We start from the raw sequence: 16,543 nt of genomic DNA, 5'->3' as shown, positions 1-16,543 counted from the left end.
AGGAATTTAATGCACAGTATCTGTTTCTAATTCTATACTTGTTCATTTTTAACAGGAGACCCCAAAATATGGTTTGAAGGGTTACTATGTTTGTGTGACAACTGTAACAAGCAAACATTTAAGAGAGCTCTGGAAGCAATTTCGGAGTCGAGATATGCTAGGATAAAAAACTGAAGGAAAGAAAAAACTTCAGCATTTGGTTGCTACTATTTTTTCTAGATATTGTGTGTGAAAAACGGCATAACACAGGTAAACTATGTATCTTTCACTTGCAGCACTATGCACTGAATCACCATTGGGTTTTTTCACTTGATTTGCTGATCTATTCATGGATTTTTTTCAAGCACTTTTTCAGTATGTGTTTTGTTTTAAGGGTTGACTTACACTTTTATAGGCCAGACAACAGTGTATCTTAAAGAATGTGTTTTTTAAAGATATTTGTTGTTAGTATTTATTTTGAGTTGTGCCTTTCATTTAAAGAATTTTTTTTTTCATTCTGGTGAATGTGCCTTTTGGCAGTGGTGAAAAATTATTTCCATGTGACGGGGATGAGAATTTGTTTTTAGAAAATGAATATTATATGAAGATTGTATTAAAACAGGGATGAGAATGCATTCTGTAGCACAACTATTGACTAAGTGTGGAATGTACAGGTTGTAAGTACTCATGAGCTAACAAAGCTGTCATTTAAAAACAACTATAAGTAGCAGTTGTGATACAGGTTAATGTGAATTATTGATTAAGAGGTTAATTAATTAAGAGGTACTGATGGCCAACAGCTGTAAGTCTTACTATTATAATCTTACTGATTCAGTTTAATAAAATCTCCTGATTTTAAGATGTCTAATTCTGTACAATATAATGAAAATAAAATGTCAAAGTATTAGCTAATATTTTTATCATGTTAGTTAATACAATGCTACTTAATATATAGCATTGTGTTTCTGAAACTTTTTTGGCAGAGTATGGATTTCAGCTTAGTTATGTATTACTTGTTAATAATGCACTTTACATAAAAGCTGGACATGGTATGAGGCAGAAATTAATCCTATCCAGTTTTGCTAGACTGGCATGCAGTACTGAACAAATATTTCCCCCAGGTTGTGGCTTTAAAAAAATTAAAAGGAATGCAGGCAATAGTACAGAGCTACAGCCAGTTTCAAAATGTTACAATGATAAATGTAAACATGATGAGACTTTGGAATTCTACCTGAATCAAATTCTAGAATTAAATAATAAGGCTTTAATACAGCTATGGGTTATGCAAGCAATCTGTAGCCTCCCTGGCCTCGTGTCTGTAGATGTCTATGTTATGAAAAAAGATTTTGTTGTTGTTTTGTTGTTGTTGAATTAAGTCCTAAAAAGTCATGATTAATGGAGCACAATTCTGCTTGTTTTTACATATCCTGAGTCTTTTTTGTTTGGCTGGGGGGTAGCAGGTTTGCCTCAATGTAGCGATTGAATTTGAAAGTTTTGCACTGCTTTTACAAGGCTGATAGCATAAAGTAAATAAAACCCCAAATACTAACTCACTTTAACACACAATTTTTAATGTCACTCTTAAGAAAATTTATTGAATATGAAATTAATTAGTATTTACATAAAAGCAATCTGTGCATGAAAACAGGGATTATCTAATTTTAATCTATTTACATTATCAGTTGTAAAAAAAAAAAAAGTTTGGTTTAGTGGTGCAATTCAGTCCTAAAATCAACTATTAGACACAACATATTGTTTTTAATCTTTCATTGTTATCACGAACACAGCAAAGAGTTTTATTCTTTCATCATATAGAATGTGGCTGTCTGTCACTCAAAGACCATATAGTATCTTTAAATGCATGAATAGAAAAGAATATGTTTTGCTTCTGTGTTAATAAGCTTAAGTTCCAGGACTAATCAGTTTACAAAGATATTATTCATTTTTTTAATTGACTTTAAAAAAATTTTTTTTGTGAAATTCCACTTTTAAGAATTTCAGAAAAATCAATGTTAGAATGTTTCTTTTGGCATAGCTTATCTGGCTTTTGGTAAAAATCATATAATAAGAAAATACTAGTTAGAAAAATGTCAGAAACATTTTACGTAGACAGCATTTTAATGATAAATACTCATGCAGTCCCTACTTCACTCTCCTCCCGCAACTGACAACTAGAAAATCAGAGATTTGAACTAATGCTGATAGGCCCTGATGTTGTAATTGACAGTATGCAGTGGACTGCTTTTTTGATGTGCAATCAATTGCAGGACCAATCACAATGTATGTAAAATCTTGGTATCATTTTTCCAATTTGTATATTTTTCTATATGGTGCCTAAATACAGTAGACTGGCATAAAATAGAATATGTTAGTGACAGATTAGTCCATAAGACTGTGCTTTCTGCTTTTGTTTAATACTACAATAACACATGTAACAGTACACTAATATGAAAAAATATGCTTGTCATATTCATGTTTACCTCAAAATAAATGCACTTGAAATGAACTAATTTCCTTTGTTGCAATGCAGATTAATCAAATTCAGGGCTGGCCTGAGGGGTGGGCAGACTAGGCAAGTGCCCGGGATGCCATTCTAATGGGGAGCACCTCCAGAGCAGGGGTGCCTCTCCTCACCCTGCTGCTTGGCTCTGCTGCCATCTGCTGCTGCTCCTGCCCCTCACCTTGGAGCAGCCCCTGGCCAATCTCTTCCCAGGAGTCTGTTGTGCAGAGCGGCGGCGGGAGGCTGATGTTGGGGTGTCCGCCTCCCCTCACCTATATACCCAGTCTCCTCTGAGCTAGGGTTGGGGTAGTCTGCACTGCTGCTTCTGAATCAGGAGTGGGAGCTGCTGGCAGGGGCTGCTGTCTGAACAAGCCTTCAGACTAGTGAGTGCTTTGCTTAAAGTGATAGTGTTACTCTCTCACACTCCCCCAACACACACACACTGTGTCTCACACTCCCCCAACACACACACACTGTGTCTCACACTCCCCCAACACACACTGTCTTTCTCATATTCCCCCAACACACACACACACACACACTCTCTCTCTCTCTCTCTCACACACACACACACACACACACACACACACACACTCTTTGTGTCTCTCTCACTCCCCCAAAACACACTTATATTATTGTTGTTCTTATTACTTCTTGGTACTGCCTGTTGAAATGTGCAATGCACATATATTTTCTATCATTTTATTCTTTCAAAGTTCTTTAAGGATTACAGTGCTGTTATTTTAGTTTTTTGACTGGTCTGTGCATTTCATAATTTTATTTCTCTCTTATGCTTAAATTTAATTCTTTGAGTTGTGAGTTCTAAAATGCCTAACCTGTCCTGGCTGGAATAATTATCATTATTACTTTTATTACCATAATGTGCTTTGCCATTCATTATTTAAAATAATACAATCAAATAATAGTATTCTTCTAGAATGTACATTTAGTTTGTACTCATCTTAGCAGTGTCAGTTTAAAAAACATTAGCCAAACACATAATTTTAGACACTATGCAGATGAATGTCGCTTATTTTCAAATTGTATTTTTAGTTATATCTGTAAAATAACTTAAAATTTGTATGAAAATAAATGCAGTTCCAAGTATGATACAGAGAGTAATGATAGAGTCAAATGTTAGTGAGGCACGTACATGATTGTGATTGGTAAACATAAATGCCAAAATAATTAGAAAAATAAATCCCTGTTCTTAATAAAAGAGAAATAAACCTTAATCACATATGTTAAAATTCAGTAAATACGTTTTTAGTGGAACGAAAATCAATTAACTACAATAGAGTAGATAATGGCAGTGACCTAGAATTTGTCTGTTAGAGGAAGTAAATGAATATTAAGCAGATTTTATTTATTTTTATTTATCTCTACTAAAGATAGTTTACAAAGTATCAAACTTGTGTTTCTGATATATGTGTTAAAGCTCCAGAATTGATATTTAAAGGCTTGAGATTGGGAGTATCTTGCTAATTCCTAAATTATTATCTACAAAAATAACCCTAGAGTTTTCAGGTGCCTAAGTAGCCTCTGGAATAATGATTAAAGTTGCCCCACCCCACCAAAATCTGAAATGGCACCCCTGGTGAACCAAGATGGCCAGAGGGCTGTGGGCTCTGTCAAGATGCAGCCCCCATGTGACTGTGCAAAGCATGCCTTAAGCCTCAGGCAGAGTGCCAGGAACCATGAGCCACTGCAGCAGCGCAGAAGTAAGGGTGGCCATATACCATGCCACCCTTATTTCTGTGCTGCTGCTGGCTGTGGTGTTGCCTTCAGAGCAGGGCTGCTATCAGGCTGCCTTGCCAGTGCTTAAAGTGTGCCAGGACTGAGATCTAGCACCTCTTTCAATACAAATTAAGCACTGGGGGGAGGCAGCGGAGCCCAGAGATGATGGGGGGTGGAGCCTGTGGGGGTCAGGGGTGATGGGAGAGCACCAAAATACAAATTCATCCATGGTGCCATTATCCCTAAGGCTGGGGTTGCCAATTTTGGCTGGACATATTCCTGGAGGTTTCATCACATGACATAATCTTTAATTACAGACTACTCTTTAACTCCCAGAGACTCCAGGACAATCCTGGAGGGTTGGCAACCATACCTAAGGCTGGCCCTGGTCAAATTCTTTTCTTTTTATAACATTTTCTTGGTATTCAGCACATAAAAGGGTATCATGAATCATAATTTCCCACTTCATCACAAAAAAATTGTGCTCTTGATTTCTTTAGTAACTTTTGTAGATGTGTGACGGGATCCCCTCATGAATCACACAGAGAAAGGCACCAGCCAAATCCCCCCAGTTCCCAGCACTGTACCCCAGGAATGTACTACCTTGCACTGCTCAAGATGGGCAGTGCAAATTTATTAATTGGTTCACCACTTCAACAATGGAAAGTGGACATACACCAGCCTTTGCCAATCTGAGCAGATTTGCCCCACACTTCATACAAATTCACTGGTAAAAATAAACAATTAAACAAATTTATTGACTATAAAAGGTAGATTTTAAGTGATATTAAGTGATAGGTAAAAAGTCAGAGTTAGTTATCAAAATAAATAACATATAAACATGCAGTCTAGGCTAGGTATAGAATGTCACAAAATATATATGCTGTCCTGCCACAGACTTCTGCACAGAGAGGACAAAGGTTCAAGGACACATAGGTGAAGCAAAGCAAGACAGTGGGAGATGCCATCTGGTGGGGGTGCACCCTCTGGATATGGAGCAGAGGTGGTACAGTTGGCTAAAGAGATCATTGCAATAGCCTGTCCCCAGTTGGCTAGCAGCCTGGAAAATGTATATGCTGCAACTAAATAATGTGGAGGCACCAATAGAGGGCAAGGTTTTGGCTGAGGAGCTTGCTGAACAGTTAATGTTGACTTTTCAATCGCTCTTGGTACACTAGGGAAGTTTCAGAAGACTGGAAGAGAGCCAGTGTTGAACCAATATTTAAAATGAGTAATGGGATGACCCAGGTAATTATAGGCCAGTCAGTCTGACTTTGATCACAGACAAGATAATAGAGTGCCTGATATGGGAGTTGATTAATAAAGAATTAAAAGAGGGTAATATAATTAATGCCAGTCAACATGGGAAACTAACTGGATATCTTTTTTTGAGGAGGCTAAATTTGGTTGATGAAAGTATGTGGTGACGTGATCTACTTTCATCCTCTCAGCCTTACAGCTGGTAGTTAAATTGTATGTGCTTTGTTTCAAGACTATGGTTTCTGGCTGCAAATGATGAACTTCATCCAGCTCACGTCAGTCCTGTATTCAGGAGACACAAATGTCTCCTCTCCCATAAATCTCCAGTTATGGATTTTTCTCTGCTGCTTGGTCACATACTGTGCCTCACTCACCTGACCAGAAATAGAAAACAACTAACTTGGATGCTGAATTAAGTCAACTGGGAATGTTCAGACACATCTCTACATGGAAGAGGGAATGAAGTTTCAGGGCAGGAAGCTGGCTACAGAAGCACTTCCAGGGAACTTTTACTTTGCCCCCACCCCACCATATTCATAGATTTTTTTAAGGCCATCAGGGACTATTTTAATAATCCAGTCTGATCTACATAATACAGGCCATAGAACCTTACCCAGTAATATCTGCATCAATCATCTATATTAGAAAGATATGCAGTCTTGTTTTGAAGACTCCAAGGGATGGAGAGGTAAGTTGTTCTAATAGTTAATTATACTCATTGCTATAAAATTCTTCCCTATTTCTAGTATGAATTTGTCTAGCTTCAGTTTTCAACCATTGGATATTGTTAGCCTTTTTCTGCTAAATTAAAGAGCCCTCTACAATCTGAAATCTTGTCCCCATGTAGATACTTGTTTACTGTGATCAAGTCACTTCTTAGCCTTCTCTTCAATAGATATAGATTGAGTTGTTTCCATTTTGAGACTCTATCTAAGTGCTAGGCATATCCATGCAATTAAAAATAGAACTTCTGCCCCATTGGTCATCCATTCGATTGCTCTGTATGTGTCAGTATGGAGGCTGGAGTGGGAACGGGGCTGAGCTGAATTCCCAATCATAACAATGTGGATAGATGGCTCCTCACAACCCCATGCCTTACTGGTCATTTCCTCACTCATCCATTTGTCCCCCACTGCTAGTTCTACCCAGCACTACCACTACTGGCAGAAAGTAGAAGAGGCAGTGTTGTGCAGTACCACATTGGGGAGGAGAGAAAGCAAATACAGGGACAGAACCGAGAAGCAAGCAGGATCTCTCCTTTCCCTATAGCACCCACCCCACAAAATGGGAATCCCCCAGTTTTAGTAGTGTTTTCCTGATTTCATTGGTATAGTCTGAGATGACCTCAAGAGAGGTTTGTCATGAAGCAAACAAGCGAACTTGAATTGACCATGTCAGACAGGGTATTAGGAAAGTGGTCAGGTATTTGCTAGGGAATTGGAGTAATGACCGCGCCGCACATTAAGCGGGGTCTGCTGTCTGGGTTGCTGGAGGAAGGTTTATTCCTCTTTAAGGGGTAGAAAGAGGTGGAGTGACTTTGCTGCAGCAGCAGAGCTGGTCAGCCTGGGTAACCAGAAGAGAGGGGATATTATATAAGTACATGCCAGACAGGAGAAGCCCTCATTTACCTGGACCAGGCAGAGCAGCAAGGACTTTAGCTCTTTAATCTTCATGGCACCCTGTGGTTGTAGGGCAATGAGAGCAGGAAAAGGGGGGAGGAATCCCTCCCATTCCAGTCCATGGAAGGAGAAGCAGGCATTTAATAACAAGAAGGGGAGGCAGAGCAAATTTCAGGCATAGCTCTGAGCTATAACAGATCAGTAAGGATGGGGGGAAGCCCCCCCCCCCCCAGCCTGCAGCTCCAGTAGTATACAGTTAATGGGAGAAGGGGTAGGGGATCCAGCCTTGGGCTTCTCTCTAAGTCATAGCAGGTGGGGAGTGGCATAGCAGGCATGCTAGAGCAGAGAGGGGAGGTATTTTCAAACCCAGCACAGGGTGGATGAGGTGGCACTGGAGGGACCATGGGGAACACATGGGCAAGATGCTGGACCCAGCACTGGGGTTGGTAAATCCCAGGGTGGTCTGTCTGCTTGTCAAGTGGATTCCTCTCAGCTGAGAGGCAATGTGGATCCTGGGGAAGCAAACACCCCAATGGTGAATTGGCTGCATTTGCAGGTGGGACAGCCAACCAAGAATTGATTCAAGTGGTCTGGGCAGTTGCTTCCAAAATTGTTTCCACAGCACTGCGAGGCTTGCAAGATGCAGTGGGTTGCCCAGACCTAGGGCAGTCATTTCAACAGATTGCAGGAGAGGTGAGCAGCACTGCTGGCAGGGGTGAGTTTGATCAGCACCAAATAGAGGTTGCAAGGGCAGGATGTGAAGGTGGGCTGCTTCTACCTAATGTGGCAATGGTTGTCTGTAGGGGGAATCTTTGAGGATTCAGGGACCTGGCCTGCTTTTCCCTTTGGTGGACTTAAATGGTGGAGGAGAGGGTGGAGTTAGTGGAGTAACAAATAGGATATGGGGAGGATCGGGTGTCCTAGGAGCTGTATCAGAGACATCTGGGGTACACACACCTTCTGTGAGTGCTAATAGTATTACACAGTTGTTACAAGCTACCCTTCAGTCATTGCAGCAGCTGGGAGCACCCATGGGTGGAGGGTCAGGAAAAAAAGTAATGGAAGCCCAGCATGGGTTTGAGTTTGTGAGACAGGTGATAGTCAAGTGGTGCAGACCCCTTGCTAGGGAGTGGGAGTCCTTAATGGAGGGGAGATTTCTGGGCACATTGCAACTCATCCATTGCCAAGGAACTGCAATTTGTGGAATAGAATTGCTGCCCCAGAGGTAGCTGGAGGACAACAGGGCACTGAGAGTGCCCCACAGAGAGTCTCAAGTATGGTTCTGCTGGGGTGGCTGACCCAGTGGGATTCATCTTCTCAGTACTATTAGGAATACAATTTTGAGAGATGAACATGTGAACAAATTATCATTGTTGCACAGGGAGGTGCTGACACACAATAAGCCACGGCAGAGTAAGCAGGACAATGAAATGCCCAAGCGGCCAAGGTTGGTGAGAATATGGGAAAATTGGGATGCTGCCTTCCTGATCCAGGTGAGAGTTATTGCAGAGGCTTACCCAGACGGGTGGCAGTATCATGTTAGGCTATATTTACATAGAGTATGGAATTTCTTTTCCATGTTCTCAATCATTATTTCCTTTTAATCTGGCTAATGATATAAAGGTCAATTCAGCCCTCAGGTAAGTGGGTACAATTCAATTAATGCCAGTGGAGTTACACTAGGACTAAATTTCACTCTAACAGAATGACAGCAACTAGTCCTCTACGAAGCATCTGAAGAAGTGAGCTGCAGCCCACGAAAGCTTATGCTGAAATAAATTTGTTAGTCTCTAAGGTGCCACAAGTACTCCTGTTCTTTTTATGCATGCAATGCACGCTGAAATATTCTCTATACTGCTTCATCTTTTTTCCCTCATGTCACTGACAACCTACCATGCAGACATGTAAGTATTATATAACAAAAAGATGTTTAAAGATTCATTAACAGTTCAAAAACTAATGTATGCCTTTTATGTTTGTTTACAACATTTCCTTGACAAGTATTACGATTGAGGAGCCATGCTTATTTCCAGCATACAGCTAAGGTAGCCTACAGTGCTGTAAAATGACTGATGGGGAAATTCTGATGCCATCAGAAATGTTCTGCTGCAGCACATAAACCAGCATGCAGGTGCTGTATGAACACTCACATAATTTTAAGTAAATAAAAAGCAATACAATACTACGTCCTTTTTCTATAATCCTTGAGAAAGCATGCGAAGGGCTGAGACAATCAGATATTGGAATACTGTATTAAAATATTAGTCTGACAATGCAGTGTTTATAAACATAATAATAACACTTATATAGCTTTTGAAATCCTGAAAAGTACTATACAAACATTCACTCGCCATGTTATGCCTGGAGTTTCCAGCTGCCAGCTCTTCATTGTATAGCAAAATAGGAAATGGAATAACAGATCCGATCATAGACTCATAGACTTTAAGGTCAGAAGGGACCATTATGATCATCTAGTCTGACCTCCCGCATGATGCAGGCCACAAAGCCGTCCCAACACCTTTCCCTTGACTCTGCTGTTGAAGTCCCCAAATCCTGTGGTTTAGAGACTTCAAGTAGCATCAGTGATCCATCTAATGCAAGTACCCCGTGTCTGACAGTGGACAGTGCCAGATACTTCAGAGGAAGATGCAAGAAGCCAAATGGAATGACTTGCCTCTCTTTTTTCCTAACTCATGTCAGTAAGTGGTTGGCACATGCCCTGAAGCAGGAAGCCTTTTATCCCTTATACTTTTAAAATCTATTTTATGTAACTCTGGATGTTCTCATTAGACATATAAATGTCTAATCATTTTCATTATTATTTTACTAAGCTTTTGTCTTCAATGATACCCTGTGGCAATGATTTTTGCAGGTTTATTAAGTATTGTGTAAAAAAAAGTAATTTGTTGTCTTTTAGTTAATTGAATGTCTCTTTTTTTCTTGTATTGTGGAAAATGATTAATAAGAGTGTCAAATTTACCTTCTCATTGTCATTCATTATTTTTAATACCTCAGTCATGTCTCATCTTGTCTCCTCTCCTAATATTTTCAGTCTCCCCTTATATCAAAGTCTTTCAGTGACTAACAGTGTTCACAGTCCAACTCTGTACCCTTTCTGTTTCTGTAGTACCTTTTTTTAGATGGGATTATTAGACCTGAACATAGTATTCCAGATGAGAATGAACCAGTGATTTATACAATGGCATCATTATTTTGTTGTCATTTTATATTTCATTCTTTCTATGGCCTGACGTTTTGATTGATCTTTCATCCCAACTGTGCATTGAGCAAATGTTTTAACTAAACTGTCCACTGTGACATGTGGGTCTTTTTCCTGAGCAGTTGCAGATAATATAGAAACCAGGAATATTTAGGCGTAATTCAAATTATCCCTCTCAATATGTATTACCTAATACTTATTAACACTAAATTTCATTATGCTACCTGTTCACCCAGCTTTACTATGTCTGTCAAGCTGTCTGGAGTGGCTCAGGAGTGTGAGTACCAATCTCAGGGCAGACTGTTAAGAAGCAGGGCACAAACCCCAAACTGATTGTGAGTTCTATACTTAAATTTCACCAACCAAGTATCAAATGTGAACTCCTCAAGCAGTATAACAGTCTTAACATGGAGTCACAGACAGTCCCCTTGGGTAATCTGGTCTATCTTGCCACCCAGGTAAACTTGCCTTTATGATAGATGGTCCCTTACACCAAAAATCACAACAATATTCAGGTTATTCCCAGTCCCAAAGGACCAGTCACTTCATCCCAGGTCAATTGCATCTTAGAGCCTATACCAAAGACAATGCTTGTAGCCAGTCCTATAATAAATTAACAAGATTTATTACCAACAAAAAAGAAATGAGTTATTTACTAGGTTAAAGCAGGTAAACTTACACACACACATGAGTTATAGTCTTACCTTTCAAAAGGTAGTAGAAGCTTCTATAATATGCAAGTTCTACAAGTCCTTTAGGGCTAACCCAGGCCAAGCACTGGGGATCCCTTGCTTCTGCTTAGCAATCTTGTCCTCCCAGAGTCCAAGCAGCGTAGAGATCCATTTTCTTCTGATTGGGGATTTTTATTTCCTACTCCCAGAGTTCAAATTAATGGGATGAGTCCACACGCACAGATTCTCTTCATGGGTGTGGGTGGGGGAGCAATTAAAGTCTTTGTTCTTTGATGTTTCACAGTGGTTCATTTGGTTTCAATGGGCCTTCTTGGTGGGCAGGACTTACCATCTTCTGTAGGAAGCCTGCATTTTACATAAATTAATGCTCCTTTCCTGTTTGATTATTTACAAATTTACAGAGATTTGTAATACAACTACTCAATATAACCTTACAAGGTGGGGTACAGATGTTATAAATGAGATTACTACACGCAGCATCCTACAAGCATTTCATAAATTCTTAACACTAAACACATTCTTATAAATTTAACATCTATTTTAACAATTGTAATACACAGGTAAGCCAGACTTGTTTCCAGTTATGTATTGGTCAGAGTTCAGTTGAGCCTAGGGGCCGTGGCATGAGCTGGCACCTGGTCTGCCAGTGTCATAACATCCTTTTGTAATTCCTCAGTCTCCCCAGTTTTGACTAATCTAAACACTTTTGTCTGATATGTAAATTTGCCACCTCATGGTTAAAATCCCCTTATCCAAATCATTAATAAATACACTAAACAATACCAGCCCTAGTATAGAACCTTGTGGTACTCCCCTGCTATACTTTTGCAATGTTGAAAACTCTTACTCTTTTTGTATCTCAGGGCTAATTTCTAATCTATGACCATCTATACCTCTCACAGTGTGACTTCAGTTTCATTAATGGCCCATTGTGTGAGACCTTGTCCAAAGCTGTTTGAAAATCCAAACACACTTAAATCAACCAGCTCTTTCATAACTACAGTACTATATTGTTGACACACTCAAAGATTGTAGTAGATTGGAGAAATGCTCCCTGCTGTTCCTGGCAGTTCTAATTTTGGAACTCTAATTCAGCAACTAATTTGTGCATACACACCTAATTATAATCTGGATTTACTATGCCATTTCACAAGTATTTCTGTGTGAGAAACATTCATTAAACCGTGTTTGGGAAAAAGTGAGTCAGCATACTGTATCCTCTCATGTCTTGCCAACTAACCCATTGTGATGTCAAAAGTAGAACTGACTGCCATGTTCACTGAAGTCTGAGCCACCATTTATTGTGACATCACTGGCTGCCTACAACAGTTACTGTATCTGTTACTTTACAGTAATACTTAGCATTTAGATAGCACTTTTGTCCATATATTCCAATGCATTTTACAAAGGTGTTTAAGTATCATCCTTATTTTAACAGCTAAGGAAATTGAGGGACTCATGTCTTGACTGCTGACAATGTGCTCAGCACTATACAGAACACAGAAAAAGATAAGGTCCATGTCCATAGGTCTGTATAGTCTAAGAGCATGAAAACATTTTTGCAGGTGTATATCTTTATGCTCTTTGAGTTAAATGGAACTACACATCTGCCTAAAGTTAAGCAGGTGCATAAGAGTTGGCAGGATCAGAGTCTACGGAACGGGCCCAGTGCTTCCATGAAAGTCAGGAAAAGAGAACTGATCACATAGGATCAACCCGGTGTCACTGTTTGCAGGATCACACGGGGTATCAAGCCCAGCTGGCCTGAATCAGCAGTGTTACTCCGATTTGACGTTGATGCTAACTGCGTTGGTTTCACCGTGGTTACACCGCATTACAACTGAAAGCAGCGGCGCACGGTTTTTTCTTGTCAGTATCCAAGGCAGGTGCTCTATTCTCCTATCGTTTTAAGCGAAAATCAAGCTCCGGATTTCCACTCCCTCCGCCCTGACAAGTCCCCTGCCTCCGAGCGAGGCCCTAATGAGGGGCTGAGGCGGGGGGAACTGACCACCACCCCTCTGCCCATGGGGATACAGGGACCCCCTCGGCCTGGGGCTGTTATGGGGTAGGTGGGAGCAAACGACCCTGCCCCCGCCCCATTTCCTCGCTGTCTGTGTCCTATGGGCTCCCAGCCTCATTCCGTGGGGCGGCTCCGCCCGCTCTCTTCCCACGCCCCGGGGGAGGCGGGGGGCCGTGACTGGCTGGCTGTGGAAGCGGCGGGGGCGGAGCAGCCCCGGCGCGGCGCCGCCTGCTGGAGGAGCCAGTCGGGAGGGAGGCAGGCAGGCAGGCACAGGCGTCGCGCCCTCCCCGCGTTGGCAGGAGGCTGCGGCGGCTCGGCTGCGCTGCTAGGGCCCGGGGCTAGTGGCTGGCATGCGGTGCGAGAAGATGGCGGCGCCGGCGGCGGGGACCCGGGGCGGTGTGAGGCGGCGCTGCCAGCGGCTGCTCTACTGGGTGCCGGTGCTGTTCATCTCCAGCATCCTCTGCTGGTCCTACTACGCCTATGTCACCCAGCTCTGCCTGCGTGAGTGGGGCCCGCGGCCTGCCAGAGACCCCCACCCCTTCCCCCGCAGCGGCGACCCACGGGAGGGCAAGGGGACAAAACCCCCAACCCCGCGCCGGGGGACAGCCGGGCTCGGCAGGTGCCCGGGAGTTTGGGATGTATCTGCCGGGCTGTGCTGATCCCGGCCCGCCACGCTGCCCCGCGTGGGGCGGTGTGACTGTGCAAACACGAGCATGGCCCTGTGCTAGAAGGCTGCCGGGCCCGGCTGGCGGTTTATGGCCTTCGCCTTTCCTCTGCCGAGCTGAGCAGGATCCGCTCCCCGCAAGCCCCAGGCGCGCCCCGAGAGAGAGGCAGAGCCCGCCTCTGGACCCTGTGCCCCGGGCGATGGTGGTGGAGGCGCTCGGGAAGTGCTCCCGTGGCTGAGCGCCCAGTTCCTGGGTCTCTTCCCGGTCCCCTTCTCCTTGTGGGAGAGACGTGCTTTGCCAGGCTTGTGCGCATCGCAGTGTAGCTGAACCCAGGAGACCAGTAAGACAGCAAAGGATTTTAGGTTGGCAGGGATGTGTGGAGAAGAGATGCGTGGTTCGAGATTCAGCTCTAATCAAATAGCGTAGTTCCTCCTAGAGTAGCCTTTGTCATAAGCAGTGACTCCTGAATTAGCTGTTGTTGTTGTTGTTGTGAATCTGTAAGTATTGATGGTGGTGAAAATACTGTGCATGCTGACTTAGTATCATCAACCCACTACAACATCTATCTGCAAGTCAATAAGTAGCTAATTGAGTGAACAAAGTGCTTTAGAATTTGTGTTACTGTTCAAATACACCTTGAAACTGTTTTGCGGAACACCTATAGATGGCATGATATTTTTCTCTGTTTTATAGTATTTTGCCTAGAGTTCACCCCAAACCAAAATCCAAGACCAAACATTTAAAAATGCTGTGGGAATTTTGGATCTGACATTAGTTAAGGCCCATTTTTAGTATTGTTTAGATCCCATTCCCCTTTTAAAACAATATACAGTACTTAAATTACAGAGGTATGCTAAGTATTCCCATCTATTTTATGTGTTACTTGAAACGGTTATAATGTATCAGAGGGGTAGCTGTGTTAGTCTATATCCACAAAAACATTGAGGAGTCCAGTGGCACCTTAAAGACTAACAGATTTATTTGGGCATAAGCTTCAGTAGGTAAAAAACCCACTTTGTCAGATACAACCATTATATTAATTAAACATAACCGTTGGGGTGCATTCCCTTAATGGTATGTGAACAGTAGCACTATTCATAACTCTATTTACACTAAGGCTTTGTGTACACTAGCACTTTTGTTGGCAAAACTTTTGTCGGTCGGGGTGTGAAAAAACACCCCCTCACCACCACCACCAATGTAAGTTTCACTGACAGCAGCGCTGGTATGGACAGCATTATGCCAGTGGGAGAGCGTCTCCTGGTGACATAGCTACCGCCGGTGGTGGATTTAGAATTAGTGGGGCCCTGTGCACAGCTTCTTTTTTGGGGCCCCCCTTGGGACCCAGCCAAGAAAAAGAACATTCTCTTTTATCTCTCTCCCGTTTTTCATTTTTTTTCTTCTTCCTCTTCCTATATTATAAGTAATGGGAAGTAAATGAATATGAAGTGAGGTGCCTTGATTGGGGCAGGGGGTTGGGGTGCAGGAGGAGGTGCGGGGGTCAGGCTCTGGGAGACGTTTGGGTGCTGGGTGTGGGCTCTGGGCTGTGGCAGGGGATTGGGGTATGGGGTGGTGAGGGGTGTGGACTCTGGGAGGAAGTTTGAGTGCGGGCTCTCAGCTGAGGCAAGGGGTTGTGGTGTGGGAGGGTGTTGGGGGGCAGCGCTTACCTCGGATGGCGCAGCTCTCAAAGCGACCGGCACACACACCCCTCTGGCAGTGGATCCTGGCGGGGAGGACCAGGGGATCTCTGCGTGCCACTGCCCGTAAGTGCTGCTCCTGCGGCTTCCATTGGTCGCAGTTCCCAGCCAATGGGAGCTGCGGAGTTGGTGCTCGGGGCAGAGGCAGCGCATGGAGAGACACACCCCTCTAGGGGCCGCAGGGACATGCCAGCCGCTTCCAGGAGTGGCATGGCATGGAGGGAGGGAGGCAGAGCGGGCAGGGAGAAGCTTTAGCTCTGTTGTGCTGCTGCTGGCACAGCTCTGCATGCCCCTTGGGGGAGGGGAGCAGTGAGTCTCCGTGTGCTGCCCGGGGCAGGGGCAGCGTGCGGACCCTCCTCCCACCAGAGAGTGCCAGCAGCCGGCCGCTTCCGGGAGCGGCATGGGGTCACGGCATGCAGGCAGCCTGCCTGTCTGAGCCCTGCTGTGCCACCAGCCAAGACTTGGGCAGGTTGTCAGATGAGATTTGTCCTGCATTTTGGGGGCCGTGCTCTCACTGGGGGCTCCGCATGGTGTGTTTCATGGTAAATCTGTTCCTGGCTACCAACACTTTATGCCAGCGGGAGAGCTCCCTCCTTAGTTTTTAAAGACTGGGGTTTTCTTTTCAGTTTCAAGCTGTTCTCATTTGCTTTGTTTCTTCATTGTTTTTCCTGCTCTGGACAATGACTAGGTGCTAGAAGCAGTCTCATCTGGGGAAGTAAACTCTCTCTGCCTGATTGCTTCACTGCCCTATTGTGAGGTGATGCTGAAGTTGCACCACAGTTACAGTTTTCTACATATACATACAGATATTCGTAACTGTAACTTGTATACATATCTCACAATGACTTGTGTTCAGTGCATTGCAAGCTTTCATAAAAGATCTTACTCAATACACTTTTACAGTGAAATAACGTAGTATGCCATCAAGTTGATTTAACTGCTTATTTTTTTGGGTTCAGATCAAACCTGTTCTCTTCAGGTGTCTGGACCCTGATTGTCACAGGTGGTCATTGTGGTTACAGGTGCTAGGAAGAACCCTAATGATACTTCTAAAAGTTATGTTCATTAATATAAACATTAATTTTCTCTTTCTCTGTTATAGACCATTTCAGTCACAGACTTCCTGTTACATGACTTGCATTATCTAATAAAGG

The 16,543-nt window shown here is 43.0% G+C and overlaps 2 protein-coding genes across 10 annotated transcripts in view; both read left to right on the top strand.

The window, feature by feature from the left end:
- MICU3 (mitochondrial calcium uptake family member 3) overlaps positions 1-2,489 on the top strand; it is a 120,628-nt gene extending 118,139 nt beyond the window's left edge. For all 8 annotated transcript variants that reach the window (XM_042841925.2, XM_065598023.1, XM_042841924.2 and 5 more), the window contains one exon: positions 56-2,489. In XM_042841925.2, coding sequence (XP_042697859.2) covers positions 56-166 — 111 coding nt within the window. In that variant the 3' untranslated portion in view covers positions 167-2,489. The remainder of the gene's footprint in view (positions 1-55) is intronic.
- Positions 2,490-12,983: 10,494 nt separating this feature from the next.
- ZDHHC2 (zinc finger DHHC-type palmitoyltransferase 2) overlaps positions 12,984-16,543 on the top strand; it is a 68,249-nt gene continuing 64,689 nt past the window's right edge. The window contains exon 1 of one of the 2 annotated variants that reach the window (XM_065598022.1): positions 12,984-13,072. Coding sequence is in view for 1 of the 2 variants with exons in the window: in XM_005282082.5 (XP_005282139.3) it covers positions 13,378-13,528 (151 nt within the window). In the remaining variant the exon portion in view is untranslated. Of the gene's footprint in view, positions 13,073-13,256; positions 13,529-16,543 lie in introns of those variants that run through there. The other variant, XM_005282082.5, reaches the window with a different exon arrangement.

The sequence above is a fragment of the Chrysemys picta genome, chromosome 5, assembly GCF_011386835.1.
Source record: "Chrysemys picta bellii isolate R12L10 chromosome 5, ASM1138683v2, whole genome shotgun sequence".
Classification (NCBI taxonomy): domain Eukaryota; kingdom Metazoa; phylum Chordata; order Testudines; family Emydidae; genus Chrysemys; species Chrysemys picta.
This window is presented reverse-complemented; position numbering and strand designations above follow the sequence as displayed.